Source organism: Salvelinus sp. IW2-2015, linkage group LG18 (assembly GCF_002910315.2).
Source record: "Salvelinus sp. IW2-2015 linkage group LG18, ASM291031v2, whole genome shotgun sequence".
NCBI classification, from domain to species: Eukaryota; Metazoa; Chordata; class Actinopteri; order Salmoniformes; family Salmonidae; genus Salvelinus; species Salvelinus sp. IW2-2015.
This window is the reverse complement of record NC_036858.1, coordinates 46768361-46793064: the sequence shown is the minus strand read 5'-3', so window position 1 is coordinate 46793064 and position 24704 is coordinate 46768361. Positions and strand designations below refer to the sequence as shown.

Sequence of the window (24704 nt, the reverse complement as noted above, 5' to 3'; positions counted from 1 at the left end):
ATTCCACAAATGGAAATAATCACAACACACAATGTATAAACCACAACCACTAACGCACAAACAATCACGGACAAAACAGAAATGAAATCCAGAGGTTAAATAGGAACATGATAGGGAATTGGAACCAGGTGTGATTAATACAGACAACAAAACAGAAACTGAAAAATGGATCGATGGTGACTAGAAAGCCCGTGACGTCGACCGCCGAACACAACCCGACACAAGGAGAAGGACCGACTTCGGCGGAAGTCGTGACAGTACCCTCCCTTGACGCGCGGCTCCAGCAGCGCGACGACACCGGCCTCGGGCGACCCGAGAGGGCGAGGGCAGGGCGATCCGGGTGGAGACGGTGAAACTCTTGTAACATGGATGGATCTAGAATGTCCTCCACCGGTACCAGCATCTCTCCTCCGGACACCCCTCCCACTCCACGAGGTATTGAAGGCCCCTCGCCCGACGTCTAGAATCCATGATAGCCTTACGATATACGCCGGGACCCCCTCGATGTCAAGAGGGGGCGGAGGACCTCCCGCACCTCAGACTGCTGGAGCGGACCAGCCACCACCGGCCTGAGGAGAGACACATGGAACGAGGGATAATACGGTAATCAGGGGGGAGTTGTAACCTATAACAACCTTGTTCAGTCTCCTCAGACTTTAAATGGCCCCACAAACCGCGGACCCAGCTTCCGGCAGGGCAGGTGAAGGGGTAGGTTTCGGGTCGAGAGCCAGACCCGATCCCCCGGTGCATACACCGGGGCCTCACGCGTGGCGGTCGCACTCGCCTTTTGTCTTCTGATGGCCCGTTGTAACCGCACATGGGCAGCGTTCCAAGTCTCCTCTGATGCCGAAAACCATTCATCCACCGCAGGAGCCTCAATCTGGCTCTGATGCCATGGTGCCAGGACCGGCTGGTAACCTAGCACACACTGAACGTGATAGTTGGATAGAGATGGCGAGGAGTTTTGGGCCATCTCCGCCCAGGGGATGTTAACCGCCCACTCCCTGCCGGTCCTGGCAATAGGACCTCAGAACCCTACCCACATCCTGGTTGACTCTTCCACCTGCCCGTTGCTCTCGGGGTGGAAACCTGAGGTAAGGCTGACCGAGATCCCAGGCGTTCCAAAACGCCCTCCAGACTCTAGACGTAAATTGGGGACCCCCGATCAGAAACTATAATCCTCAGGATCCGAGTGCTCGGAATACGTATCTCTCTCTTGTGAAATGCGGTCATTCTCCATCTCTACCCCTGACGCTGAAAAGCGGTACCCTAGGAAGGAGATGGACTGTTGGAAGAACAGACATTTCTCAGCCTTGACGTACAGGTCATGCTCCAACAGTCGACCAAGCACCCTGCGCACTAGGGACACATGCTCGGCGCGTGTAGCGGAGTATATTAGAATGTCATCTATATACACCACTACACCCTGCCCGTGCAGGTCCCTGAAGATCTCATCCACAAAGGATTGGAAGACTGATGGAGCATTCATTAACCCATACGGCATGACGAGGTACTCATAATGCCCAGAAGTGGTGCTAAATGCTGTYTTCCACTCATCTTCCCCCTTGATACGCACCAGGTTGTACGCGCTCCTGAGGTCCAATTTTGTGAAGAAGCGCGCCCCGTGTAATGACTCGGTCATACTGGCTATAAGTGGTAGCGGGTAACTGTATTTTACCGTGATCTTATTCAATCCGCGATAATCAATACACGGGCGCAACCCTCCATCCTTCTTCTTCACAAAAAAGAAACTCGAGGAGACAGGTGAGATGGAGGGCCGAATATATCCCTGTCCCAGAGATTCGGTGACATATGTCTCCATAGCCACCGTCTCCTCCTGTGACAAAGGATATACGTGACTCCTGGGAAGTGTAGCGTCTACCAAGAGATCTATCGCACAATCCCCCGGTCGATGGGGTGGTAATTGAGTCGCCTTCTTCTTACAGAAGGCGAGTGCCAAATCGGCATATTCGGGAGGAATGTGCATGGTGGAAACCTGGTTTGGACTTTCCACCGTAGTGGCACCTAAGGAAACACCTACACACCTCCCTGAACACTGACAGGACCATCCCTTGAGAGCCCTCTGTTGCCACGAAATAATCGGATCATGAGAGGCCAACCAGGGAAGACCCAACACAACAGGAAACGCAGGAGAGTCGATCAAGAAGAGACTAATTCTCTCCTCGTGATCCCCCTGCGTTCTCATAGCGATGGGCGCTGTGACCTCCCCAACCAGCCCCGACCCCAAAGGATGACTATCTAAGGCATGTACAGGGAAGGGAACATCAACAGGAATAATAGGGATCCCTAAGCTATGAGCCAAAGAGCGGTCAATAAAGTTCCCAGCTGCGCCTGAATCTACTAGCGCCTTATGCTGGGGATGTGGGGAAAACTCAGGAAATTCTATAGGTAACCACATGTGTGCAACAGAAGGCTCTGGGTGAGTTATGTGCCTACTCACCTGAGACGACCCACCAGTGCTCCGCCTGCTACCTCGACTTCCAGGAGAAACACCCCAGCACCGGACAGCAGTGTGCCCTCTGCGTCCACAGTTGGTACATGGAGTGGATCCCCCTCCGGTCTCCCTCCTAGCAGCCCCTCCCAACTCCATAGGRGTTGGATCCAAGGAGCTGGGTAATGGAATGGGCGGACCCCGATCTAGACGCCCGCGGGAGGCCAACAGGTTATCCAGCCGGATAGATAAATCTACCAGCTGGTCCAGGTTGAGAGTGGTGTCCCTGCAGGCTAGCTCCCTACGAACGTCCTCTCGTAGACTACACCTGTAATGATCGATCAGGGSCCGCTCATTCCATCCCGCACCAGCGGCCAGAGTACGGAAGTCCAGGGCAAAATCTTGTGCGCTCCTCATCCCCTGTCTTAGATGGAACAATCGCTCTCCCGCCGCTCTCCCGCCGCTCTCCCTTCAGGTGGATGATCAAAAACTGCCCGGAAGCGGCGAGAGAAGTCATCATAATTATCCAGGGTAGAACCCTCTCTTCCCCAGATGGCGTTGGCCCACTCCAGGGCTCTACCAGTCAGACAGGAGATGAGGGCGCCCACCCTCTCGTATCCCGAAGGGGACGGATGAACAGATGCCAGGTAGAGCTCCAGCTGTAGGAGGAACCCCTGGCACCCGGCTGCTGTTCCATCATACGCTCCTGGGAGCGAGAGCCGAATCCCACTGGGTCCGACCGGTGGAGGGATGGACGGTGGTGTAGGTTGAGGTGCGGGTGTCGGTGCTGGGGTCTGATTTACTGGGAGACCTCCTCTCTCCCATCTGTCCATAGTTTGCAGCACGCGATCCATGGCTGTCCCTAAACTATGCAACATGGTCGCGTGCTGTTGAACCTGCTCCTCTACTGGTAGAGAAGGGCTGGCTGCGCCTGCTGACTCCATTTGAATAWGGTCCGTGATTCTGTCAGGGTTGTGTGCGGAGAATWATCGGAGTCAAGCGCAGGACACAGGTGTTGAGCGAAACCACAGTGTTTACTCACGATTAATGGCAAAAATTCCACAAATGGAAATAATCACAAACACAATGTATAAACCACAACCACTAACGCACAAACAATCACGGACAAAACAGAAATGAAAKCCAGAGGGTTAAATAGGGAACATGATAGGGGAATTGGAACCAGGTGTGATTAATACAGACAAAACAAAACGAAACTGAAAAATGGATCGATGGTGACTAGAAAGCCGGTGACGTCGACCGCCGAACACCACCCGAACAAGGAGAAGGACCGACTTCGGCGGAAGTCGTGACACAGGTGGACTTTATTTAACTAATTATGTGACTTCTGAAGGTAATTGGTTGAACCAGATCTTTTTTAGGGGCTTCATAGCAAAGGGGGTGAATACATATGCACACACCACTTTTCCAGGTTTGTTTTTTAATTATTTTTTAGTTATTTTTTTCATTTCACTTCACCAATTTGGACTATTTTGTGTATGTCCATTACATGAAATCCAAATAATAATCCATTTAAATTACAGGTTGTAATGCAACAAAATAGGAAAATCGCCAAGGGGGGTGAATACTTTTGCAAGGCACTGTAGATAGGGTCATAGTCTAGACTAGAGTGTAGACAGACAGACAGACAGACACAGTCAGTCAGTTAGTCAGTCATTGAAACTCAGTAGATAGGGTCATAGTCTAGACTAGAGTGTAGACAGACAGACAATATGGATAATTAGAGACACAGACAGACAGACAGACAGACAGACAGACAGACAGACAGACAGACAGACAGACATTGAAACTCAGTAGATAGGGTCAGAGTGTAGACAGACAGACAGATACAGTCAGTAATTCAGTCATTCAGTCATTGAAACTCAGTAGATAGGGTCATAGTCTAGACTAGAGTGTAGACAGACAGACAGACACAGTCAGTCAGTCAGTCATTGAAACTCAGTAGATAGGGTCATAGTCTAGACTAGAGTGTAGACAGACAGAGAAATTATCTGAAACATAGACAGAGACTAAATCTATCCTCTCTCCCAAATCCCCACGTCTCTCCTGAGTGTCAGATGTGATCTTGTGATTCATTTTAAGGACTCCACATATGATGGTGTAATTGGTGAGGAGATGCACTGTGTCACAGCGGGCACGGTTCCACAATGGGAAAAAAGGGGGCTTAGACCAGTTAGTTGAAACTTGTGACCCCTCAGTTTTAGTTTTATGTCCCGACATTAAAATGGCAAAAAATTACAAATGATTAAATGAAGGTAGGCACAAAATCTGTATCTCCGCTGCACTGTTTCAGCACAATGGACAGAATGTGTGTAGGGGGGGCTATGTAAAGCCACTGGTGTGGTTAGGTATGACTCCTTTGGGTTCCCATAAAAAGCGGGGGGAAAACACTTCTCATCTGAGATAGGCTAAGTGAAAAACGTGATACCTCCGCCTGTAATATTTGATTTCGATTTATAAGGGCAGGGTAAAGTTTACAGTTGAAGCGGCTTCACTTATCTCTGCCTCACGCCCCACCATAACAGAGTTTAGTTAGCTTCTTAGCTAGTTAGCTGTAAAAAGCATTAGTGTTATTAGCCAAACCAGCTAATCTGCCACGATGGAGATCAGAAATTCGCTTTGTCAAAGTACACAAACAAAGGAGAAGGAGAAAGAGAGCAATGAGCAGCAGCAGCATCAAACCACCAAGGCCGCCGCCAAGCTCAGCAGCGATGATGCTGCCGAGCTTCAGCTAGCTCCGCCTGCAGAGCCTACCCACCCTTCCACAAGTGCCGCCAAGATAATGGCTCCACAGCCCCCTCCACCTCTGACTGTTCCTGACGATCTTGGAACAGAGAAGCCAGCCCAGGTTAGCCTAGAATCCTACCCTAGCCGCAGGTTAAGAGCAACTGGTTCATAGGAAAGGGAAAGGGGATACCTAGTCAGTTGCACAACTGAATGCATTCAACCTAAATGTGTCTTCCGCATTTAACCCAACCCCTCTGAATCAGAGAGGTGCGGGGGGCTGCCTTAATCGTCATCGGCCGCCAGGGGAGCAGTTGTTGTTGAGGGTTAAAGGGAAAATAAATTATATTTCAACTTCATATTCATCATCTCCAGCATGACCCCAACGTCAATATATGTGAAAATTGTGTGTTTCTGTATTTTGTAGTAAAAATAGAGGAAGATAAGTGTTTCCAATGACATCATTGGTGTGCATTCTGTGATTTTAACCAATTATTGCCTACTTATTGGTTGATGATGTCATTGGAAATGCTTATCTACCTCACTACAAAACATAGAAACACGTAGCAGAAGTGCAGATTCCTCCACCCTGCCAGCTCAGGGAAGGCTACCTGCCACCCTTGAGAGTGCTGGAATACTTGGTTACTGCTGAATGACACCCCTGGGTATTGCTACATATCGGTATGTTTCATCATAGAAATAGATACATTCTATTATGGATTTCTAATTGGTAGCCTATTGGTTTTCATGGTTGTAAATGTATGTATTGGAAACATGTTTAAGGCAGGCTAGCATTGCTTAATTGATTACTTGGGTCAAATTTGAATTACAGAAGTGTATTGTGCCATATCTCAATGTGTTGCTGTACTCATGAGCGACATGGTTTTCCATGTTCAAGCCAGGCTGCATCTCACTGTAATAGGCTGTAGACTATGTTTTGGTTATTTGGATCTCCATTCACCTTTTGTTCACTGTTAATGTAACTAGCCTAAATATAGATTGTCATGCCTTTTCAATCTGATATTTTGTTTACTAGGCCTACTTGGTACCGCTGTTTTGTTCTGTTCGCATTCGCAGTTGTCAGTATTCTAAGGCAAACTGCTATTCAGTATTTTTGTTTTCATGCATGAATGACTAGGCTACTACTTTCAGCATTTAGTTTGCATTATTTTGGTAAGACAGCTGTGTGTATGGCTGCATTCACATAGGCTGTTTGTAATAGGTGAATTACTTTATCTATCTTGTAGCCTATATTCATTACCAATATGTACTTGCTTGAGTGCAGTGCTGTCAAACTCATTCCTCGGAGGGCCGAGTGTCTGCAGGTGTTTAGTTTTTCCTTTCCATTTAAACCTAGACAACTGTTGAGGGGCGTTCCTTACTAATTAGTGACCTTAATTCATAAATCAAGTACAAGAGTGGAGCGAAAACCCGCAGATGCTCGGCCCTCCGTGGAATGAGTTTGACACGTACTTTAGTGTGTAAGGCGCTGTCCATTGTGCTGATACAGTGCAGGGGAGATAGGCTACAGATTAAGCGCCAAACCTGCCACTCAAGCACTCAATCAATAATCTCGGAGTCTTGGCATTTGAACTTTATGTTTAGTGTGGTATAGTGTGATATAAGCAGAATTCAATATAATTCCAATGCAAGAACCCCCCAAAATTGTGCCGCCTCACTGATTTCAACTGCCCCCCATAGTCACTTTATCCTAGCGCCAGGTCTGAATCACAGCATTTCCCCTGGACAGTCTCCTATGGGGCCCCTAACTGCTAACGGCTAAATCACATTGGTCCTAATACAATAAGCACCTAATAGACTGGATACTGTATGTGAGGGGTAATGTAGTTTGCAGCCAGACTGTGATACCATCACTAGAGTAGAGCCCTGAGTTTCTCTAGGTCAGTTTACCTGGTCAGGGTTAAACCCTTGAAGGCTCCTTTCCATGACGTCATGGGTCATTTGTACCTGTCAAAAATGAATACCTCTTTGCTGGTGAGCCTCATGAATACATCTCCCATGATGCCCTGCCACTGGCGCTTGAGCACCCTCTCCTGCAGAGTGTGAAGCAGCTCCAGGTGTTGCTGGATGAGGAAACGTAGAGAACTGGGGAATGGCCTGGAGAGAGACAAAGGAGATAGATATAAAACACATCACACCACATTACACTGCGAGGAGAGAGGTACAGAACAGTGGTTGATAAAGGCTCAAACAGAACTGGAGAAATGTGAAACGATATGAAGACTGGATGGATGAAAGAGAGAGTGAAACAGATGCGGATAACTACAGACAGAGATAAAGGAGACGACAGAACTGAAATTATGGAATTGGAAGATGCATTTAAACATGATGGTGTTAGCATACAGAATACTGAGGTAAATGGACCAGTGAAAGTTGTTGTTATAATAGAAATTGCAGTGTAAGTAACAGTCATAGCATGCTGATAGTAATAGCATGTTTCACAGCAGTATTTTATATTTTGCAGCAGTCATTTATCTTTTGTTTATGAACCGAACCTAAGGGTTCTACCAAGGTCAATGTTGAGAACAACAGTTAAAATTTAATCTGCTTCAATGAGTCATAGTGCACTATTAAACCCTAACCCTGAACCCTAAAGCACTGGCCCACTGTGACAAATGTACAAACCTAATTTAATTGGTTCCTACGAAGCCTATATTTATGTAATAGTGGTCCGGTGGCTCTGTTGCTGTGAACTATAACAAAACAGTTCAGCCACAGTGTGGCTACTACAGTGGCTTGCGAAAGTATTCACCCCCCTTGGGGGGATTTACATGTTGTGTAAATCAAATGATAAACCCCCAATAATCAATGTTCCATGTTGTAAGGCAACAAAATAGGAAAAATGGGGGTTTTGACTAGGCCATTCCAAGACATTTAAATGTTCCCCTTAAACCACTCGAGTGTTGCTTTAGCAATATGCTTAAGGTCATTGTCCTGCTGGAAGGTGAACCTCTGTCCCAGTCTCAAATCTCTGGAAGACTGAAACAGGTATCCCTCAAGAATTTCCCTGTATTTAGCGCCATCCATTATTCCTTCAATTCTGACCAGTTTCCCAGTCCCTGCCGATGAAAAACATCCCCACAGCATGATGCTGCCATGGTGTTCTTGGGGTGATGAGAGGTGTTGGGTTTGTGCCAGACATAGCGTTTTCCTTGATGGCCCAAAAGCTACATTTTAGTCTCATCTGACCAGAGTACCTTCTTCCATATGTTTCGGGAGTCTCCCACATACATTTTGGCGAACACCAAACATGTTTGCTTATTTTGTTCTGGCCTCTCTTCCGTAACGCCCAGGTCTGTGGAGTGTACGGCTTAAAGTGGTTCTATGGACAGATACTCCAATCTCCGCTGTGGAGCTTTGCAGCTCCTTCAGGGTTATCTTTGGTCTCTTTGTTGCCTCTCTGATTAATGCCCTCCTTGCCTGGTCCATGAGTTTTGGTGGGAGGCCCTCTCTTGGCAGGCTTATTGTGTATTCTTTTTTTAATAATCGATTTAATGGTGCTCTGTGGGATGTTCAAAGTTTCTGATATTATTTTATTACCCAACCCTGATCTGTACTTCTCCACAACTTTGTCCCTGACTTGTTTGGAGAGCTCCTTGGTCTTCATAGTCACGCTTGCTTGGTGGTGCCCCTTGCTTAGTGGTGTTGTAGACTCTGGGGCCTTTCAGAACAGGTGTATATATACTGAGATCATGTGACACTTCGATTGCACACAGTTGGACTTTATTTAACTAAATATGTGACTTCTGAAGGTAATTGGTTGCACCAGATCTTATTTAGGGGCTTCACAGGAAACGGGGTGAATACATATGCACGCACCACTTCTCCGTTTTGTATTTTTTTGATTTTTTTTGTTATTTTTTTCATTTCACTTCACCAATTTGGATTATTTTGTGTATGTCCATTACATAAAATCCATTTAAATGACAGGTTGTAATGCAACAAAATAGGAAAAACGCCAAGGGGGATGAATACTTTTGCAAGGCACTGTACATCTCACATAAATGTGTAAATAATAACCGTCAGTGGTACAGTACCGTTTGTCTTTGGTGTGGAGGTCCTCTGTGCTGTTGAAGGTGATGTTGGCTTTCAGCAGGAGAGACAGGTACGACACATACACCCTCTCTGACTCCAACAGCTCCAGGGCAGCAACCTGCCTCTTACCTGACACACAAACACACACAAACACACACACACACAGTGAAAAAGAAGCACCACACACTGACATACTTTTTACACCGCTGTGACCTACAGTATTAAATGGGAATTTGTATATTGACTGCTAAATAATTTAACGTAGGGCTCCCTAATGTAACAAGGGAATAAGTCACTGACGTGTGTAACGTCAGCGGTGATGTCACTCACCGTTCTCTGGGACGCTCTGTGCATCCGTGTCGTCTCGGCTCTCTTTCCTTTCTCTCCACACTGGAGACTTGGACTGAGCTCTCTGGGGCTGGCCACTGGCTGCGTCCTGCTCTGAGTTAGAGGCTGCACCACACAGTACACACATGGGGCAAACACAAGCATTTGCCATTCGATTCCACTGTCTTTCATGTGATGTAAACATTCCTATACAGCCCCCAGGTATTTGAGTCAGCTGAGGCAAGTACGTTCAATGACTTTCATGAACAGGTCTTTAAGGACCAGCTAGTCAGTACAATCAATGACACATACAGGACTGGTTATGAATGTCTGTCCCTCAGAGGCATAACTCACTCTGTGTGGAGGCTGTGCTCATCTGTGGAGAGCCGCTGGGTAGGCTGGCAAAGTAATGCTGGATGACATTGAGCTCTGTCTGGTTGGAGAGACACCCATGCCCCTCCCCAATGCAGTCCCCTTTGGAGCTTTTCCTGACAAAACCAAGGGGAAGCAACAGAGAGTGGTGAGTTCACGTCAGGTGATGATGCAATGTCTGTCTGTGAATGTTCATGCATGCAACGTGTGTCAGTGTTACGTACCTCTGTTGAACGGACAGGATCTCTCTGCCGGTCTCTGATTGGAGGAGCTCCAGGCCTTTCTGTAGCTCTTTCTGTCTGCTGGTAACCTCTTTGATCTGGGATAGAGCACCGCTCAGGTCCTCCTGAACACAATCACGACATACAGCACAATCCCATCACTATGATATCTAGCTATGTTCACAATACATGTGCCACAGAGTAACATACTGTAATACTTAGGCATCCTGCTAGAATTGCTAGAGACTTACTGATTTGACTGTAGTCCACCGTAGTCCACTTTACAAGCGTTTCGCCACACCCGCAATAAAATATGCTAAATATGTGTGTGACCAATAATATTTGATTTGATCGTATGAGAAGAATGACAAACAGGCACATATTTGGTATCTGATATCAGTGAGGTTTGTTCAAGTCATGTGGGAAGTGGGGTACCTTAAATGTGTTGAGGGAGTTCCTGATTCCCATGATCCTGTCATCCACATCGCTCTGCTGGCCCTGAGCCCTCTCCTCCAGACCTTTGTCCCTCTGCTGCAGCGCAGACACGTCCTGTAACACTCCCTGCAGCCCCGTACGCAGCTCCACCACCAAGGCCTGCAGCTGGAACACCAGGTTAGGGGTTAGGATGTAACAACAGTTACTACATCGATGGTTGTTTGTGACCTTACTAATGTCTCCAGAATGTTCAGAACACACTGTAACTACATTGGTTCTGTATGTGGGGGTGAATCAATTACTTGGAGAAATGAGCAGCTGTTTTGACAAGGAAAAGAGAGGAAAAGGAAGGATGAGATAAGGAAGATGGGGAAAGGAGAGAAAAAAAGATGGGTGAAGGTGAGAGTGCTGGGGTATAAGATGTCAGAGGACCAGGACAGAAAAGGAGAATAGAAACRGGAGTTGAGAGTTAACGGAGACTGACGGTGAGCCTATTGAACATTTCTCTGTAATTTGAACATCTTGGAGATCGCTGCTCTCCCCATGCAGTCCTCACCAGCAGCTTCCTGTCCTGTAGTGTACTGTCTGTGAATCTCTCACTGCAGCCATGTGTGGCCCAGCAGTTACCCTTTCAGAGGTCAGCGAGGTCACAGCTCATTTTGGCACAGGGTTTGTTTCCAACAAGGCTCTCCACTGAGTCACATTATTCTCTTTATCTTCTTTATTGTTGCTGTTGTTTGGAGAGTGTCCCAATTTCTCCTTTTTGCCCTCCCGTTAGAGGCAAGCTTTTTTCTGTCTCTAGTGTAGYGGCCGTTCTTAGGATGTGGAGATTTATTGAATTTAGTCTGCAGAGATAAGTGAATCAGCTCATGTGAACAGACAGGGATTCAGGCTGCTGCCTGCCCCTCTCAGTTCCTCTCCTTCCATCCTCTCTCNACAAAGGCAACCTGCCTAAATGACTACAGACCCGTAGCACTCACGTCCGTAGCTATGAAGTGCTTTGAAAGGCTGGTAATGGCTCACATCAACACCATTATCCCAGAAACCCTAGACCCACTCCAATTTGCATAGCGCCTATACAGATCCACAGATGATGCAATCTCTATTGCACTCCACACTGCMCTTTCCCACCTAGACAAAAGGAACACCTATGTGAGAATGCTATTCATTGACTACAGCTCAGCGTTCAATACCATAGTACCCTCAAAGCTCATCACTAAGCTAAGGATTCTGGGACTTAACACSTCCCTCTGCAACTGGATCCTGGACTTCCTGACAGGCCGCCCACAGGTGGTGAGGGTAGGTAGCAACACATCTGCCACGCTGATCCTCAACACTGGAGCCCCCCAGGGGTGCGTGCTCAGTCCCCTCCTGTACTCCCTGTTCACCCACGACTGCATGGCCTGGCACGACTCCAACACCATTATTAAGTTTGCAGACGACACAACCGACAACGACGAGACAGCCTACAGGGAGGAGGTCAAAGACCTGGCCCGGGTGGTGCCAGAATAGCAACCTATCCCTCAATGTAACCAATGCTAAGGAGATGATTGTGGACTACAGGAAAAGGAGGACCGAGCACGCCCCCATACTCATCGACGGGGCAGTAGTGGAGCAGTTTGAGAGCTTCAAGTTCCTTGGTGTCCACATCACCAACACATCACCAAGACAGTCGTGAAGAGGGCACAACAAAGCCTATTCCCCTGAAGGAAACTAAAAAGATTTGGCATGGGTCCTGAGAACTTCAAAATGTTCTACAGCTGCAACATCGAGAGCATCCTGACTGGTTGCATCACTGCCCGGTATGGCAATTGCTCAGCGTCCGACAGCAAGGCACTACAGAGGGTAGAGCGTACGGCCCAGTACATCACTGGGGCTAAGCCGCCTGCCATCCAGGACCTCTACACCAGGCGTTGTCAGAGGAAGGCCCTAAAAATTGCCACCCCAGTCATAGACTGTTCTCTCTACTACCGCATGGCAAGCGGTACCGGAGTGCCACGTCTAGGACAAAAAGGACAGTTTTTACCCCCAAGCCATAAGACTCCTGAACAGGTAATCAAATGACTATTTGAATTGTGTGCCCATACCCCAACCCCTCTTTTAGGCTGCTGCTACTCTCTCTTTATCATATATGCATAGTCACTTTAACTATACATTCATGTACATACTACCTCAATCAGCCCGACTAACTGGTGTCTGTATGTAGCCTCGCTACATTTATAGCCTCGCTACTGTTATTTTTCACTATCTTTTTACTGTTGTTTTTATTTCTTTAATTACCTATTGTTCACCTAATACCTTTTTTGCACTATTGGTTAGAGCCTGTAGGTAAGCATTTCACTGTAAGGTCTACCTACACCTGTTGTATTTGGCGCACGTGACAAATAAACGTTGATTTGATTTGATCACAATTCCAGTGGGTCAGAAGTTTACATACACTGAGTTGACTGAGCCTTTAAACAGCTTGAAAAATTCCAGAAAATTATGTCATGGCTTTAGAAGCTTATGATAGGCTAATTTACATAATTTGAGTCAATTGGAGGTGTAACTGTTGATGTATTTCAAGGCCAACCTTCAAACTCAGTGCCTCTTTGCTTGACATCATGGGAAAATCAAAAGAAAAAAGCCAAGACCTCAGAAAAACAATTGTGGACCCCCACAAGTCTGGTTCATCCTTGGGAGCAATTTCCAAACGCATGAAGGTACCACGTTCATCTGTACAAACAATAGTACGCAAGTATAAACACCATGGGACCAAGCAGCCGTCATACCGCTCAGGAAGGAGTCGCGTTCTGTCTCCCAGAGATGAACGTACTTTGGTGCGACAAGTGCAAATCAATCCCAGAACAACAGCAAAGGACCTTGTGAAGATGCTGAAGGAAACAGGTACAAAAGTATCTATATCCAAAGTAAAACAAGTCCTATTATGACATAAGCTGAAAGGCCACTCAGCAAGGAAGAAGCCGCTGCTCCAAAACCGCCATAAAAATGCCAGACTGAGGTTTGCAACTGCACATGGGGACAAAGATTGTACATTTTGGAGAAATGTCCTCTGGTCTGATGAAACAAAAATAGAACTCTTTGCCCATAATGACCATCATTATGTTTGGAGGAACAAGGGGGAGGCTTGCAAGCCGAAGAACACCATCCCAATTGTTAAGCACGGTGGTGGTTTCATCATGTTTTGGGGGTGCTTTGCGGCAGGAGGACTGGTGCACTTCACAAAATAGATGGCATCGTGAGGGAGGAAAATTATGTGGATATATTGAAGCAACATCTCAAGACATCAGTCAGGAAGTTAAAGCTTGGTCGCAAATGGGTCTTCCAAACGGACAATGACCCCAAGCATACTTCCAAAGTTGTGGCAAAATGGCTTAAGGACAACAAAGTCAAGGTATTGGAGTGGCCATCACAAAGCTCTGACCTCAATCCTATAGAAAATGTGTGGGCAGAACTGAAAAAGCATGTGCGAGCAAGGAGGCCTACAAACCTGACTCAGTTACACCAGCTCTGTCAGGAGGAATGGGCCAAAATTCACCCAACKTATTGTGGGAAGCTTGTGGAAGGCTACCCGAAATGTTTGACCCAAGTTAAACAATTTAAAGGCAATGCTACCAAATACTAATTGAGTGTATGTAAACTTCTGACCCACTGTGAATGTGATGAAAGAATTAAAAGCTGAAATAAATCATTATCTCTACTATTATTCTGCCATTTCACATTCTTAAAATAAAGTGGTGATCCTAACTGACCTAAGACAGGGAATTTTTACTTGGATTAAATGTCAGGAATTGTGAAAAACTGAGAGTAAATGAATTTGGCTAAGGTGTATGTAAACTTCCGACTTCAACTGTATATACTGTAGTTCTGTTGGCTGGGTGTTTCTGACTAGCAGAAGGGCGCAACATTGGCTATGATTCATATATAAAGCACTTCTCCAGAAACTCCCATACTACCTCACCTCACTTCTAAACTGGAAATCGAGTAACTATAATACTCGCTCTCAAGACTGGTTGGTACTAGAGGTTCCATTGATCTCCTCTGCGTTAAGGAAGACTGCTTTCAGTTACTATGCTCCTCAGTTCACTTTAAAACTAGATTTTTAGGTCCCAAAAGGTGAATCTAGGGCTCTGATAATATATATGTATATATAATATATATATATTTTGGTTGATTGTATATATTTGTTTATACTACCCTTTTTGAATATACTGTAATTTAATTTTGTAATTTTATGTAATGTTGTAACTGTAATTTTGTAGTGATCATTCCTGAATGTGTTGCTCACATTGTTGTTCTCAGGCCACCACTGGAAATTAAGGTTAATAAAATAAGTGTGCTTTTTACACAGCTGTGACCTATTAAATGGGAATAAGTCTATTGACTACAAAATAATTTAATGTAGGGCTCTGTAATATAACAAGGGAATAAGTCACTGTGTGTAACGTCAGTGGTGATGTGCCTCACTGTTTTCTGAGGCACTCTGTGCATCCGTGTCGTCCCGGCTCTCTTTCGATTCTGTCCACACTGGAGACTTCGACTGACCCCTTTGGGGCAGGCCACTGGCTGCCTCCTGCTCTGAGTTAGAGGCTGCACCACACACAGTACATACATACACAGGGAGAAAACACAAGCATTGTCAATGCGATTCCGCTGTCTCTAATTGATTTCATGTGCTGTAACATCCCTATACAGCCGCCAAGTATTTGATTCATCTAAAGGAAGTATGTTCAATGGCTAACCCTAACCCACTGGGCACACACTGGTTGAAGCAATGTTTTTGAACCAACATGGAATAAACGTTGAATTGACGTCTGTGCCCAATGGGTAAGGACCAGCTAGTCAGTACATCGATGACACACATACAGGATCTGCTATGAGTGGACTCTGTCTGTCCCTCAGAGGTATAACTCACTCTGTGTCGAGGCTATGCTCCTGTGTGGAGAGATGCTGGGCAGGCTGGCAAAGTAATGCTGGATGACGTTGAGCTCTGTCTGGTTGGAGAGACACTCATGGCCCTCCCCATGGCAGTCCCCTTTGGAGCTTTTTCTGACAAAACCAAGGGGAATGGTGAGTTCATTTCAGGTGAAGAAAGTATGTGTGTGAATGTTTGTGCATGCAACATGTGTGTGTCACACACCTCTGTTGAACGGGCCGGATCTCTCTGCCGGTCTCTGATTGGAGGAACTCCAGGCCTTCCTGTAGCTCTTTCTGTCTGCTGCTAACCTCTTTGATCTGGGTTAGAGCACTGCTCAGGTCCTCCTAAACACAACCAGAACATACACTCAGTGGCCAGTTTATTAGGTACACCACCCCGTACACGAAAATGGTTTCGCTCCTACAGACAGTGAGTCACATGGCTTTGGCTTGCTATATAAAGCAGGCATACAGGCATCAAGGCATTTAGTCACTGTTCAATTGAATGTTAGAATGGGCAAAACGAGTGAACTAAGTTACTTTTTGCGTGGTATGATTGTCGGTGCCAGGCGCGCCGGTTCCAGTATCTCAGAAACAGCCGGCCTCCTGGGCTTTTCAAGCACGACAGTATCTAGGATTTACCAAGAATGGCGCGACAAACAAAAAACATCCAGTCAGATGCAGTCCTGTGAGCGAAAACAGCTCGTTGATGAGAGAGGTCAAAGGGGAATGGCAAGAATCATGCAGGTGATGCGCGGTACGGCATCTCGAAATGCACAACTCGTCGATCATTGTCACGTATGTGCTATTTCAACAGATGACAACACCGGGTTCCAATCCCATCAGCTAAAAACAAGAAGAAGTGGCTCCAGTGGGCACGCGTTCACCAACATTGGATAATTGAAGAGTGGAAAAACATTGGCTGGTCCAACAAATCCTGGTTCCTGTTGCGTCATGCTGATGGCAGATTCAGGATCTGGCATAAGCAGCATGAGTCCATTGCCCCAGCCTGCCTGGTGTCAATGGTACAGGCTGGTGGCGGTGGTGTAATGGTGTGGGGAATGTTTTCCTGGCACATGTTAGGCCCCTTGATACCAATTGAACAATGTTTCCATGCCCCAAAGAATTCAGGTTGTTCTGGAGGCAAAGGGGGGTCTGACCCGGTAGTACATGGGAGTATCTAATAAATTGGCCACTGTGTATAGCACAATCACATCACTACGATATCTAGCTACATTCACAACACATGGTACATGTACCAGATAGCTACATACTGCAATACTTTTTTTGGTGTTAAGCATCCTGCTTCAATTGCTAGAAACTGTTACTGGTTTTACTGTAGTCCACTTGTATGGTATGAGCAGAATGACAAACAGGCAAATATTTGGTTTCAGATATCAGTGAGGTTCCGTCAAGTCATGTGGAGAGTGCGGTACCTTAAACGTGTTGAGGGAGTTCCTGATTCCCATGATCCTGTCATCCAGGTCTCTCTGGTGTGCCTGAGCCCTCTCTTCCAGACTGCTGTCCCTCTGCTGCAGCACAGCCATGTCCTGTAACACCCCCTGCAGCAATGTACGCAGCTCTGCCACCAAGGACTGCAGCTGGAGCACCAGGTCAGAGGTTAGCAGTCAGGATGTAACAACCGTTACTACAGTGATATGATTGTTTGTGACAAAATGTCCAGAACATAACTGTGAAATGCTACATTGGTTCCATATGTGGGGGTGAATAAATTACATAGCTGTTTTAACCAAAGTAATAATAATTCTGTGGGTGCTTATATTTGATATATTAATACGCATGCGTGAATTGTAAATATTTTTTCTCCTTGAGACACCCTCGGAGAGTGGAGTCACGGCCAGGGTCTGAAATGATCAACAGCGACCATGGAGCAAATAGGGTTAAGTGCCTTGCTCAAGGGCACATGGACAGTTTTTTACCTTGTCGGCTTGGGGATTAGAACTAGCGATCTTTCGGTTACTGGCCCAACGCTCTAGAGGGTTCTCGTATGGGGACAGCCCAAAAAGCCTTTTTCTAAGAGTGTATCAGAGGTCAGCTAGGTCACAGCTCATTTTGCCACAGGGTTTGTTTCCTACAACGCTCTCCACTGAGTCACATTATCCTCATTATCTTTTTCATTGTTGTTGTCGTTTGGAGTGTCCCAATTTCTCTTTTCTCCCTTCTCTTATATGCCAGCAGTGATTCCCTTTTTTCTCTCCTTTGGTGTAGCTGCCGTTCTTAGGATGTTGGGTTATTGAATTTAGTCTGCAGAGATAAGTGAATCAGCTCATGTGAACAGACAGGGGTTCAGGCTGCTGCCAGCCCCAGTCATCTTCTCTTCACTCTTCTACTCCGTGGATACGGTCATGTGAAAGCCATCAGGCTGCAGATTCATTAGGGCAGCTGCCCTTCTTTACAGATGTACAGATGTTATCTCTGTGTTGCTGTGCAATACCCTGCCTCTGCTCACTACTTTAGAGTGCATAACAATACAGTACATACACAACACATACAGTACCTTACTGCAGTGCAGCAACGTCTGTGTATCATATTGTACCTTACAGCTGTCCAGTACTGTTACGATATTTTACATATCTGTAGCATTTTGTTAGAACATACTGTATACCAGTCCATTGACATGCATTTACATATAATAAGATTAGAGACAGGCCGTAACTGAGGCTATTTCCATTTCTCTGGCAGTGTTGATCATACTGCACATAGGCAGCGGTGTCTCATGTAAAGGAACTGACTATAGAGCTGGTTACCTGAGCAATCTCTAGGTTGGCGTCCTCCATTTCCTGGTTTTGTTCTAGAAGTCAAGGACATCAATTAATCACACATCAATATGGATTTACTGTAGCTCCCTGTCACACACATCACTATGGAGAAAATCCTCAGTTACTCAAATACAGCTCCCAATTATACACACACCATTATTTGGAGATACAGAACAAAATAGACGATGATAAAGACAAATCATATAGTCATGTGGGATGTCCAACACAACGTCTCATTATGCAACCTATGCACAGTAAATAATGTAAGAGTAAACCCTTACAAGTTACCCAAACACTAAAATTCTACATGTAATGTTAAAGTAGACAAGGCTTGTGTCATCAAACAATCAAACAGTTGTACCATAATGGAAATACCCTACTGAACTCCATCTGTTTCTGTTCAAATGCCAAATGTCCAATCAGTGAGCAGCATTTAAAGGTCATTTTAAATGTCTGCTTATCATACATTATGCATTTGAGCTTGTGCTGGAATTACATATTCTAAACAGGAATACATGTATAGCAAATTTCCTGAAAAAAAGAACAATGTAAAAGAAAATTCAAGACAACCAATTTGGACCAAATTTGAAGTCTTCCAATGGTTGTATCATACATCAGAGTTTTGCCACTTAACTAGTTGTTAAGACATTGGATAGTCAGATAGTCATGTAATGCCGAAGAACATTGAATGAGAAGTTCAAGCATACCAACTTTGTTGCAATATCTTTCCAATAACTGTCCATCAACAACAGGTATCATAAAAAGCGTATTTGTCCATGTAACCAGTTCAAACACATAAAAAAATATGTTATGCACAGCACACCAAAGATATTCCACATCAACAATAAAAGTATTTTTCTTTACTGTAGCATCTCTATAAACCATGTGACTACCAACTAATCATAAAATCCCAAAACCATCAACCAAAACCATATTGGTGATACCTGTAGTCAAGGTGACATCTTGATTATAGAACCAGAATTTACCTTCCGTCTTGCTGTTTTCCATGGTTCCTGTGCCCACCTACCTAGACCACAAACAGGGTTGTGTAGTTTTAGCGTTCAAGGCACTCCTCTGTTCTGTCCTCCTCTGAACACTGTCCTGCGAACCCTCACTCTAAACCATGTGAGTCTGATGATCCTCCACACAAAAAGGGCCCTTGTGTACAGTAAGTGGAATGATGGTGGGAGAGGACAGACAGAGAGAGGGAGAGAGAGAGAGATGGAAGAGAGGGGTAGAGCTTGAGGGCTTTTGACACTCCTTCATAAGGAGACAATTGGACAGCTGATTCGATTTTCCCTTAACATGAATGCCCAATTTCATAGAAAAGATCAAACAGAACTATGACACAGGATTTGGTCAGCCCTGGCGGGTGACATGCAAAAGGTAGTCAGGATATGACGCCATTCTAGTCATTGTACATTTTCTATGTGATTCCATACAGTATTTGGCCAAGTTTACTTGATGACTGTGTGTCTGTATGTTACTGTTAGAAACAGTGACGTATGATGTGCTTCAGTGTGTTGTGTTATGCACACAATTAAGTAGGCCTACTGCACGATGTTGTTGTATATTTTTACATCAGCATGTTTGTGCAGTGTTTCTACTGTATAGTGGGTATGTGTTTTGGATTTACTGATACACACAAGGATTCACATTTCCCCAATGTTTTTTTTAACTGTGTGGGTATCTATGAATGAGTGTGTTATTGGTATCAGACTCTAGTACATTTACATTTAAGTCAGGGTTTATACTATGTGTATACTGTATATAGTGATGGCATTCTGGTCCTCCACGCCCCCAGGACCAAGTTCATCTCCTTGGGGGAATCAGGCTTTCAGCCCCTTTCTCTTTAGAAAGGCTTGTTGATAGCTGTGCTCCTTGTCCCTTGTAGCGTCAGCTGTGTTCTTTGTGTCAGTCGCCCTGTCTAGTTGTGTCTGTTTTTTTTGTGTTTATGTTTTAAATTGAGATTCTGTATGATGAAAAGTACTGTACTAATGTAATACATTATATTCTCTGTCAGCGTTGTGTGAGTCAGTGTGATTAGCCTTTTACTGCATTAGGCTAAATCAGGGTCACACAGTGATTCTTGGTAGTGTTTTAAAAATATATATTTTAAAATTTAACTAGGCAAGTCAGTTAAGAACAAATTCTTATTTACAATGACGGCCTACCCCGGACGATGCTGGGCAAATTGTGCACCGTCCTATGGGACTCCCAATCACATCCGAATGTGATACAGCGTGGAATCAAACCAGGGACTATAGTGACGCCTCTGAGATGCAGTGCTTTAGACCACTGCACCACTCGGGAGCTTGTTTTAAACAAATTGACACACCTCACATACATGATTATGGGCTTAAATTATTTAAAAAAAATTTAAGATACCTGTTCCACTTCAGATATAGAGTTGAAATGTATTCAATTGGGAGTTTGCATCCCAATATTAAACTTTATTTACATCAGAGAAGACTGAAATATAACAAAACTGTTTGACATAGAAAAACAGGATTTCCGTCAGTTATTTTTAAATAATCTTTATTCATTATGTAATTACAAAAAATATTAATAACGCCACTTTTGGTCATTGACTGCATGAGAGGACTACGTGCCTTTTGATGCCAGCGGGCAGTTTCTCAAATCTCAGAACTCTGATCACTCCTTCCACAGCTTGTGGTCTTCCAAGAAAACAGGAAGTTGTGTGTGTTGCCTCTCCTTATGTAGCATAGCCTTATTACCAGTGTCACAAGTTCTGGCCTTGTGCTTGGAAGGCTGCAGCACAGGTCCACCGGGGATGAAAAGCTAGTTCAGATGCTCAACAAAAGGATGTGTGTTTCAATGAAGAGCATACTATTCCCACAAATCAAGGCCTTCCTGTGAACCTATGTTCTGATTCTTTGTGTGTTTGTAGAGTGCTGTACTACCCTAATAAGCGTATGGGAATATTCTCCACCGATCTGATACGCTGGATGGGTGATGCAGTACATGCGCCATGCTACCTCCCACCATACAAACCACCCCCAGCACCCATATCAAGACCCAAGCACTCCAGGCTAGCTTGGGGTTGGAGGGGGAAGGACCAACATCTGTGAACGACAAATGGACAAGGCCAGGCGATACTCTAACCTCTGCTTGTTTAGTCAGAGGGGTAAAAAAAGTAAAACGTAAAAGACATTACTCAAAATACTCAACTACGAAAGAAAAGGAAACACAGTTCTATGCTCTCAGCAGATGTTTGATGATTTACTGAAGACACTTATGGACATAACCACCACACATCTTATTGAGGAATTCATCACATAACTTTGTTTAACAAATTCAGTAAACACCAGATGCACACATTAAGCAAATGAACTATATAAATTATACCACACACATTATAGTGACATCAGTGGGAGTAAAGAGATATTCTTGTTGGCGTTCAAGAAACAGAACATTGATGGACTCCTCCACCGATCTAGATTTGTACGCTGCTTATGAAGAGTTAAAAGATTCCAAATAAACTGTAGTAGAAATAGTTTTAGCCTAACACTGTTGGTTAACTGAGGCTTACACAGCCACACACACACAGACTGTGTTTCAGCACCTCCAAAGAGGACTCTTGGCTGTGTGACTCAAAGCAATGACTCCTTCATTGCACGGTGCCATGAGGTGTGTTCACCACACTGTCATACGCTGACTACTAAAGTCTTTCCTACAGGTAAAAGAGACCAGGTGTCACTGCAGGAGTTTTATGGGAAGAACAAGGACATTGTATGTTTCATTTCATTTGGTGCCTTTAAAATCTCTTACTGGAGTCAAATTTTGTTATTTTGAATATATTTTTTTATCTATATTCAATAAATGCTCATAAATGTAAGAGAAATTAGAGTTATGTTATCTCACATTATGTCATGGGTTACATGTTGAGTTTAAGTTTCAAACCAGGAGCTGCCTTGTTGTGGAAGCCTCCAATCCAAACAAGTCCCTGAGAGTCGGTGAACTCCCCGTCACCCTCCAACCTAAAAAAAAAAAATAGAGCCATCATTCGCTAGCCATAGGCCTAGCCTATTATTCACCTAACATTCACTAGCCTACATCAAAATATGATAGGAAAAAGTTAACACGCTAAAGTAATGGGTTCACCTGTTCTTGCTGAAGCTGCCGCAGTATTTGGTCCCGTCAGAGAAGCTGTATGTCCCTGTGCCGTGATACATGTTGTCTTTGAAGTCCCCTTCATACAGGGCCCCAGAGGGATGCTCCAGAGTCCCTCTGCCATTCATCTGGAATAGAGGGAGCACTGGTCACTCACAGCAGACATCACAAAAACTATGACCCTCTAATCCAAATACCAATCACTATCAATTCTGTCCTAACATAGGCCTACACCCAGCCATGCACTCCCACACACATACCTTGTCATCATGCCACTCTCCAGTGTAGGTGACACCACTGGCTGAGGTGTGTTTGCCCATACCACTCCTCCTCACGACTCCCTCTGTGGACCTGCAGCACTCTCCTTCTGGTGATGGCCACAGTGATGCAGCTGGTTATAACAGGTGGTTATAACAGTTATAATCATTCATTTAATGTTACTGTGTCAATATGAGCACTTACCATATCTGTCACCATTTGGGAAAATGTAGGATACTTGCAAATTCCCTTCCTCTGAAAATAAATATGTGAGTGGAGTTTAAGACTGCAACATAGGCTAATAGTTAGGCTTAAGCACAAACATACATTATTTACACACCAAAAAAGCAGATATCTTGAGATGTCCAAGTCTGGTCTCTGCCTACCTTCGCTTTCTGTGACCTTTCCTTTTTTCTTCTCTGCAGGAAAAACACTTTAATAATGACATTATGTTGTAGCTAGCTATGCTATTTCTGTATTATGCTGGCTATACAGTACGGTAACTGGCTAACGTTGGCTACTCACCAGACATTTTAGTAATGCTTCGTCAAATTGAATTTACTCAATATAGCTAGAGCTTTTAGCTAACTTTAGCTGGCTGTCAAGCTAGTCAATACATTTCGGATTTGTTGCTAGTTCAAACATGACTATAGCTATATCTTATTCCATTTTTTTCGTGCTAGTCCAGCTGATGTTGTTGCGATGCATTTCCTAAACTTTATATTACCATGGTAACTCTACACAACCTTTACCGGGAAATAAACTTTGACCTCTGATTGATTAACCAATGAGAAAGACGGTGAAGTTGTAAATTGTCTTGGTCTCTGGATAAATAACCTGTTATCCGTTTCTCTTATGCATAATTTTTTATCGACAGTAAATTGTTTTTTGAATAGCAAAATAATTTACTAATTGTCCTCTTGCCCATACAGAAAGAAACAATGTGCCTCCCGACCTACTGATATCTATTTTACGGCTAATGGCTAGCAATCCTCCGTCTTAGCTGGCTGTGACAATGCACTGTTGAGTGGTCATTCTGGTCAATTATCTAGTTTGCAGACAACCCAAGAAGTGTTATGAACTAAACACGATGTAAACGTGTGCCTTGTCAGCCATAAAGTAACACTTTAGCTATCTGGTTCCTACTACTTTCAAGGCACCTACACCGTGCCTTGCAAAAATGATGTCCATCTGCTCTACTGTATGTGTCATCTGAATTGACAACTGAAATCCAGATTAGGAAGTGAAATGAGCAACTGCAAAAGAACCTAGTGCTACAGTAATGCAAGTAGTATGTCTGACGCATAATCCACATAACATAGTTGTCTGGCAATGCGTTGTGCTATTGAATAGTCCGGCGGGTTTTATACTGCACTCCTCTTAAGATAATTAGTTAGATATTAGCTCTTATCCTTTGAACTGTGGAATAAACCTCAATAATAAATGAATTTTTCTTTCTCTCATCACAGGCCCACCTCAGGCAGAGGAATGGGAGGGGGTGGCGGGGGCAACGGTGGTGCAGGCCGGGTTAGCAGAGTAGGAAGGGGCACTGGCAGAGATGATGGGCAAGCTGCCCATGCAGAAGATCTTCATTACCAACAAGAACCAGGAGCAGGTGAAGGAGCTGTTGAGAGAGCTGCAGACCTAGGACTATGACAACGAGCCTTATGAGTGAGTGTTCTCATAACATAGGAAGAGAGCCTGTATACTGGAGTGCCTTCAGAATACTGGGGTCTCTGTATAATATTGGAAGAATTGGAAAAGGTGTTGGTATTCAGAGATTGTTGTTTCCTTCTCTGCAGAGGTTTGTTTAGTTGCACTGGGATGTATCAGGTGTCACTCACCTTTTTGACTGGAACAGACTAACAGACTAACAGAACAGACTAACATCATAAAATCTTAACCCACCTGTTCTTTCTCAGTGAAGAAGCAGAGGAATATGATGAAGAGGAGGAGTATGACAAGCTGGATTACCAGGAGGAAGGGCAGTTCTGGAACCTAATGAGC

General features: G+C 44.7%; 2 protein-coding genes across 4 annotated transcripts in view; both read right to left on the bottom strand.

Moving 5' to 3' along the window:
• The window catches only part of arhgef33 (Rho guanine nucleotide exchange factor (GEF) 33), a 28438-nt gene extending 8982 nt beyond the window's left edge, over window positions 1–19456 (bottom strand). For both annotated transcript variants that reach the window (XM_070448554.1, XM_070448555.1), the window contains exons 1-8: window positions 19292–19456; window positions 18294–18337; window positions 16962–17126; window positions 15749–15870; window positions 15524–15657; window positions 15076–15198; window positions 9256–9382; window positions 7183–7315 (exon numbers count right to left, since the gene is read on the bottom strand). In XM_070448554.1, coding sequence (XP_070304655.1) covers window positions 7183–7315; window positions 9256–9382; window positions 15076–15198; window positions 15524–15657; window positions 15749–15870; window positions 16962–17126; window positions 18294–18337; window positions 19292–19313 — 870 coding nt within the window. In that variant the 5' untranslated portion in view covers window positions 19314–19456. The remainder of the gene's footprint in view (window positions 1–7182; window positions 7316–9255; window positions 9383–15075; window positions 15199–15523; window positions 15658–15748; window positions 15871–16961; window positions 17127–18293; window positions 18338–19291) is intronic.
• A 2071-nt stretch (window positions 19457–21527) lies between these two features.
• morn2 (MORN repeat containing 2) lies at window positions 21528–23432 on the bottom strand. Of its 2 annotated transcripts, XM_024006957.2 has the most exons (6): window positions 23223–23432; window positions 23084–23116; window positions 22902–22952; window positions 22700–22806; window positions 22431–22567; window positions 21528–22306 (listed from the first exon to the last, which is right to left on the bottom strand). In XM_024006957.2, the coding sequence occupies exons 1-6, from the start codon at window positions 23227–23229 to the stop codon at window positions 22204–22206; spliced, it is 438 nt and encodes a 145-aa protein (XP_023862725.1). In that variant the 5' UTR covers window positions 23230–23432; the 3' UTR covers window positions 21528–22203. The 2 variants fall into 2 exon arrangements, with proteins under 2 accessions (XP_023862725.1, XP_023862726.1); XM_024006958.2 differs by lacking the exon at window positions 23084–23116.
• Window positions 23433–24704: the final 1272 nt, after the last annotated feature.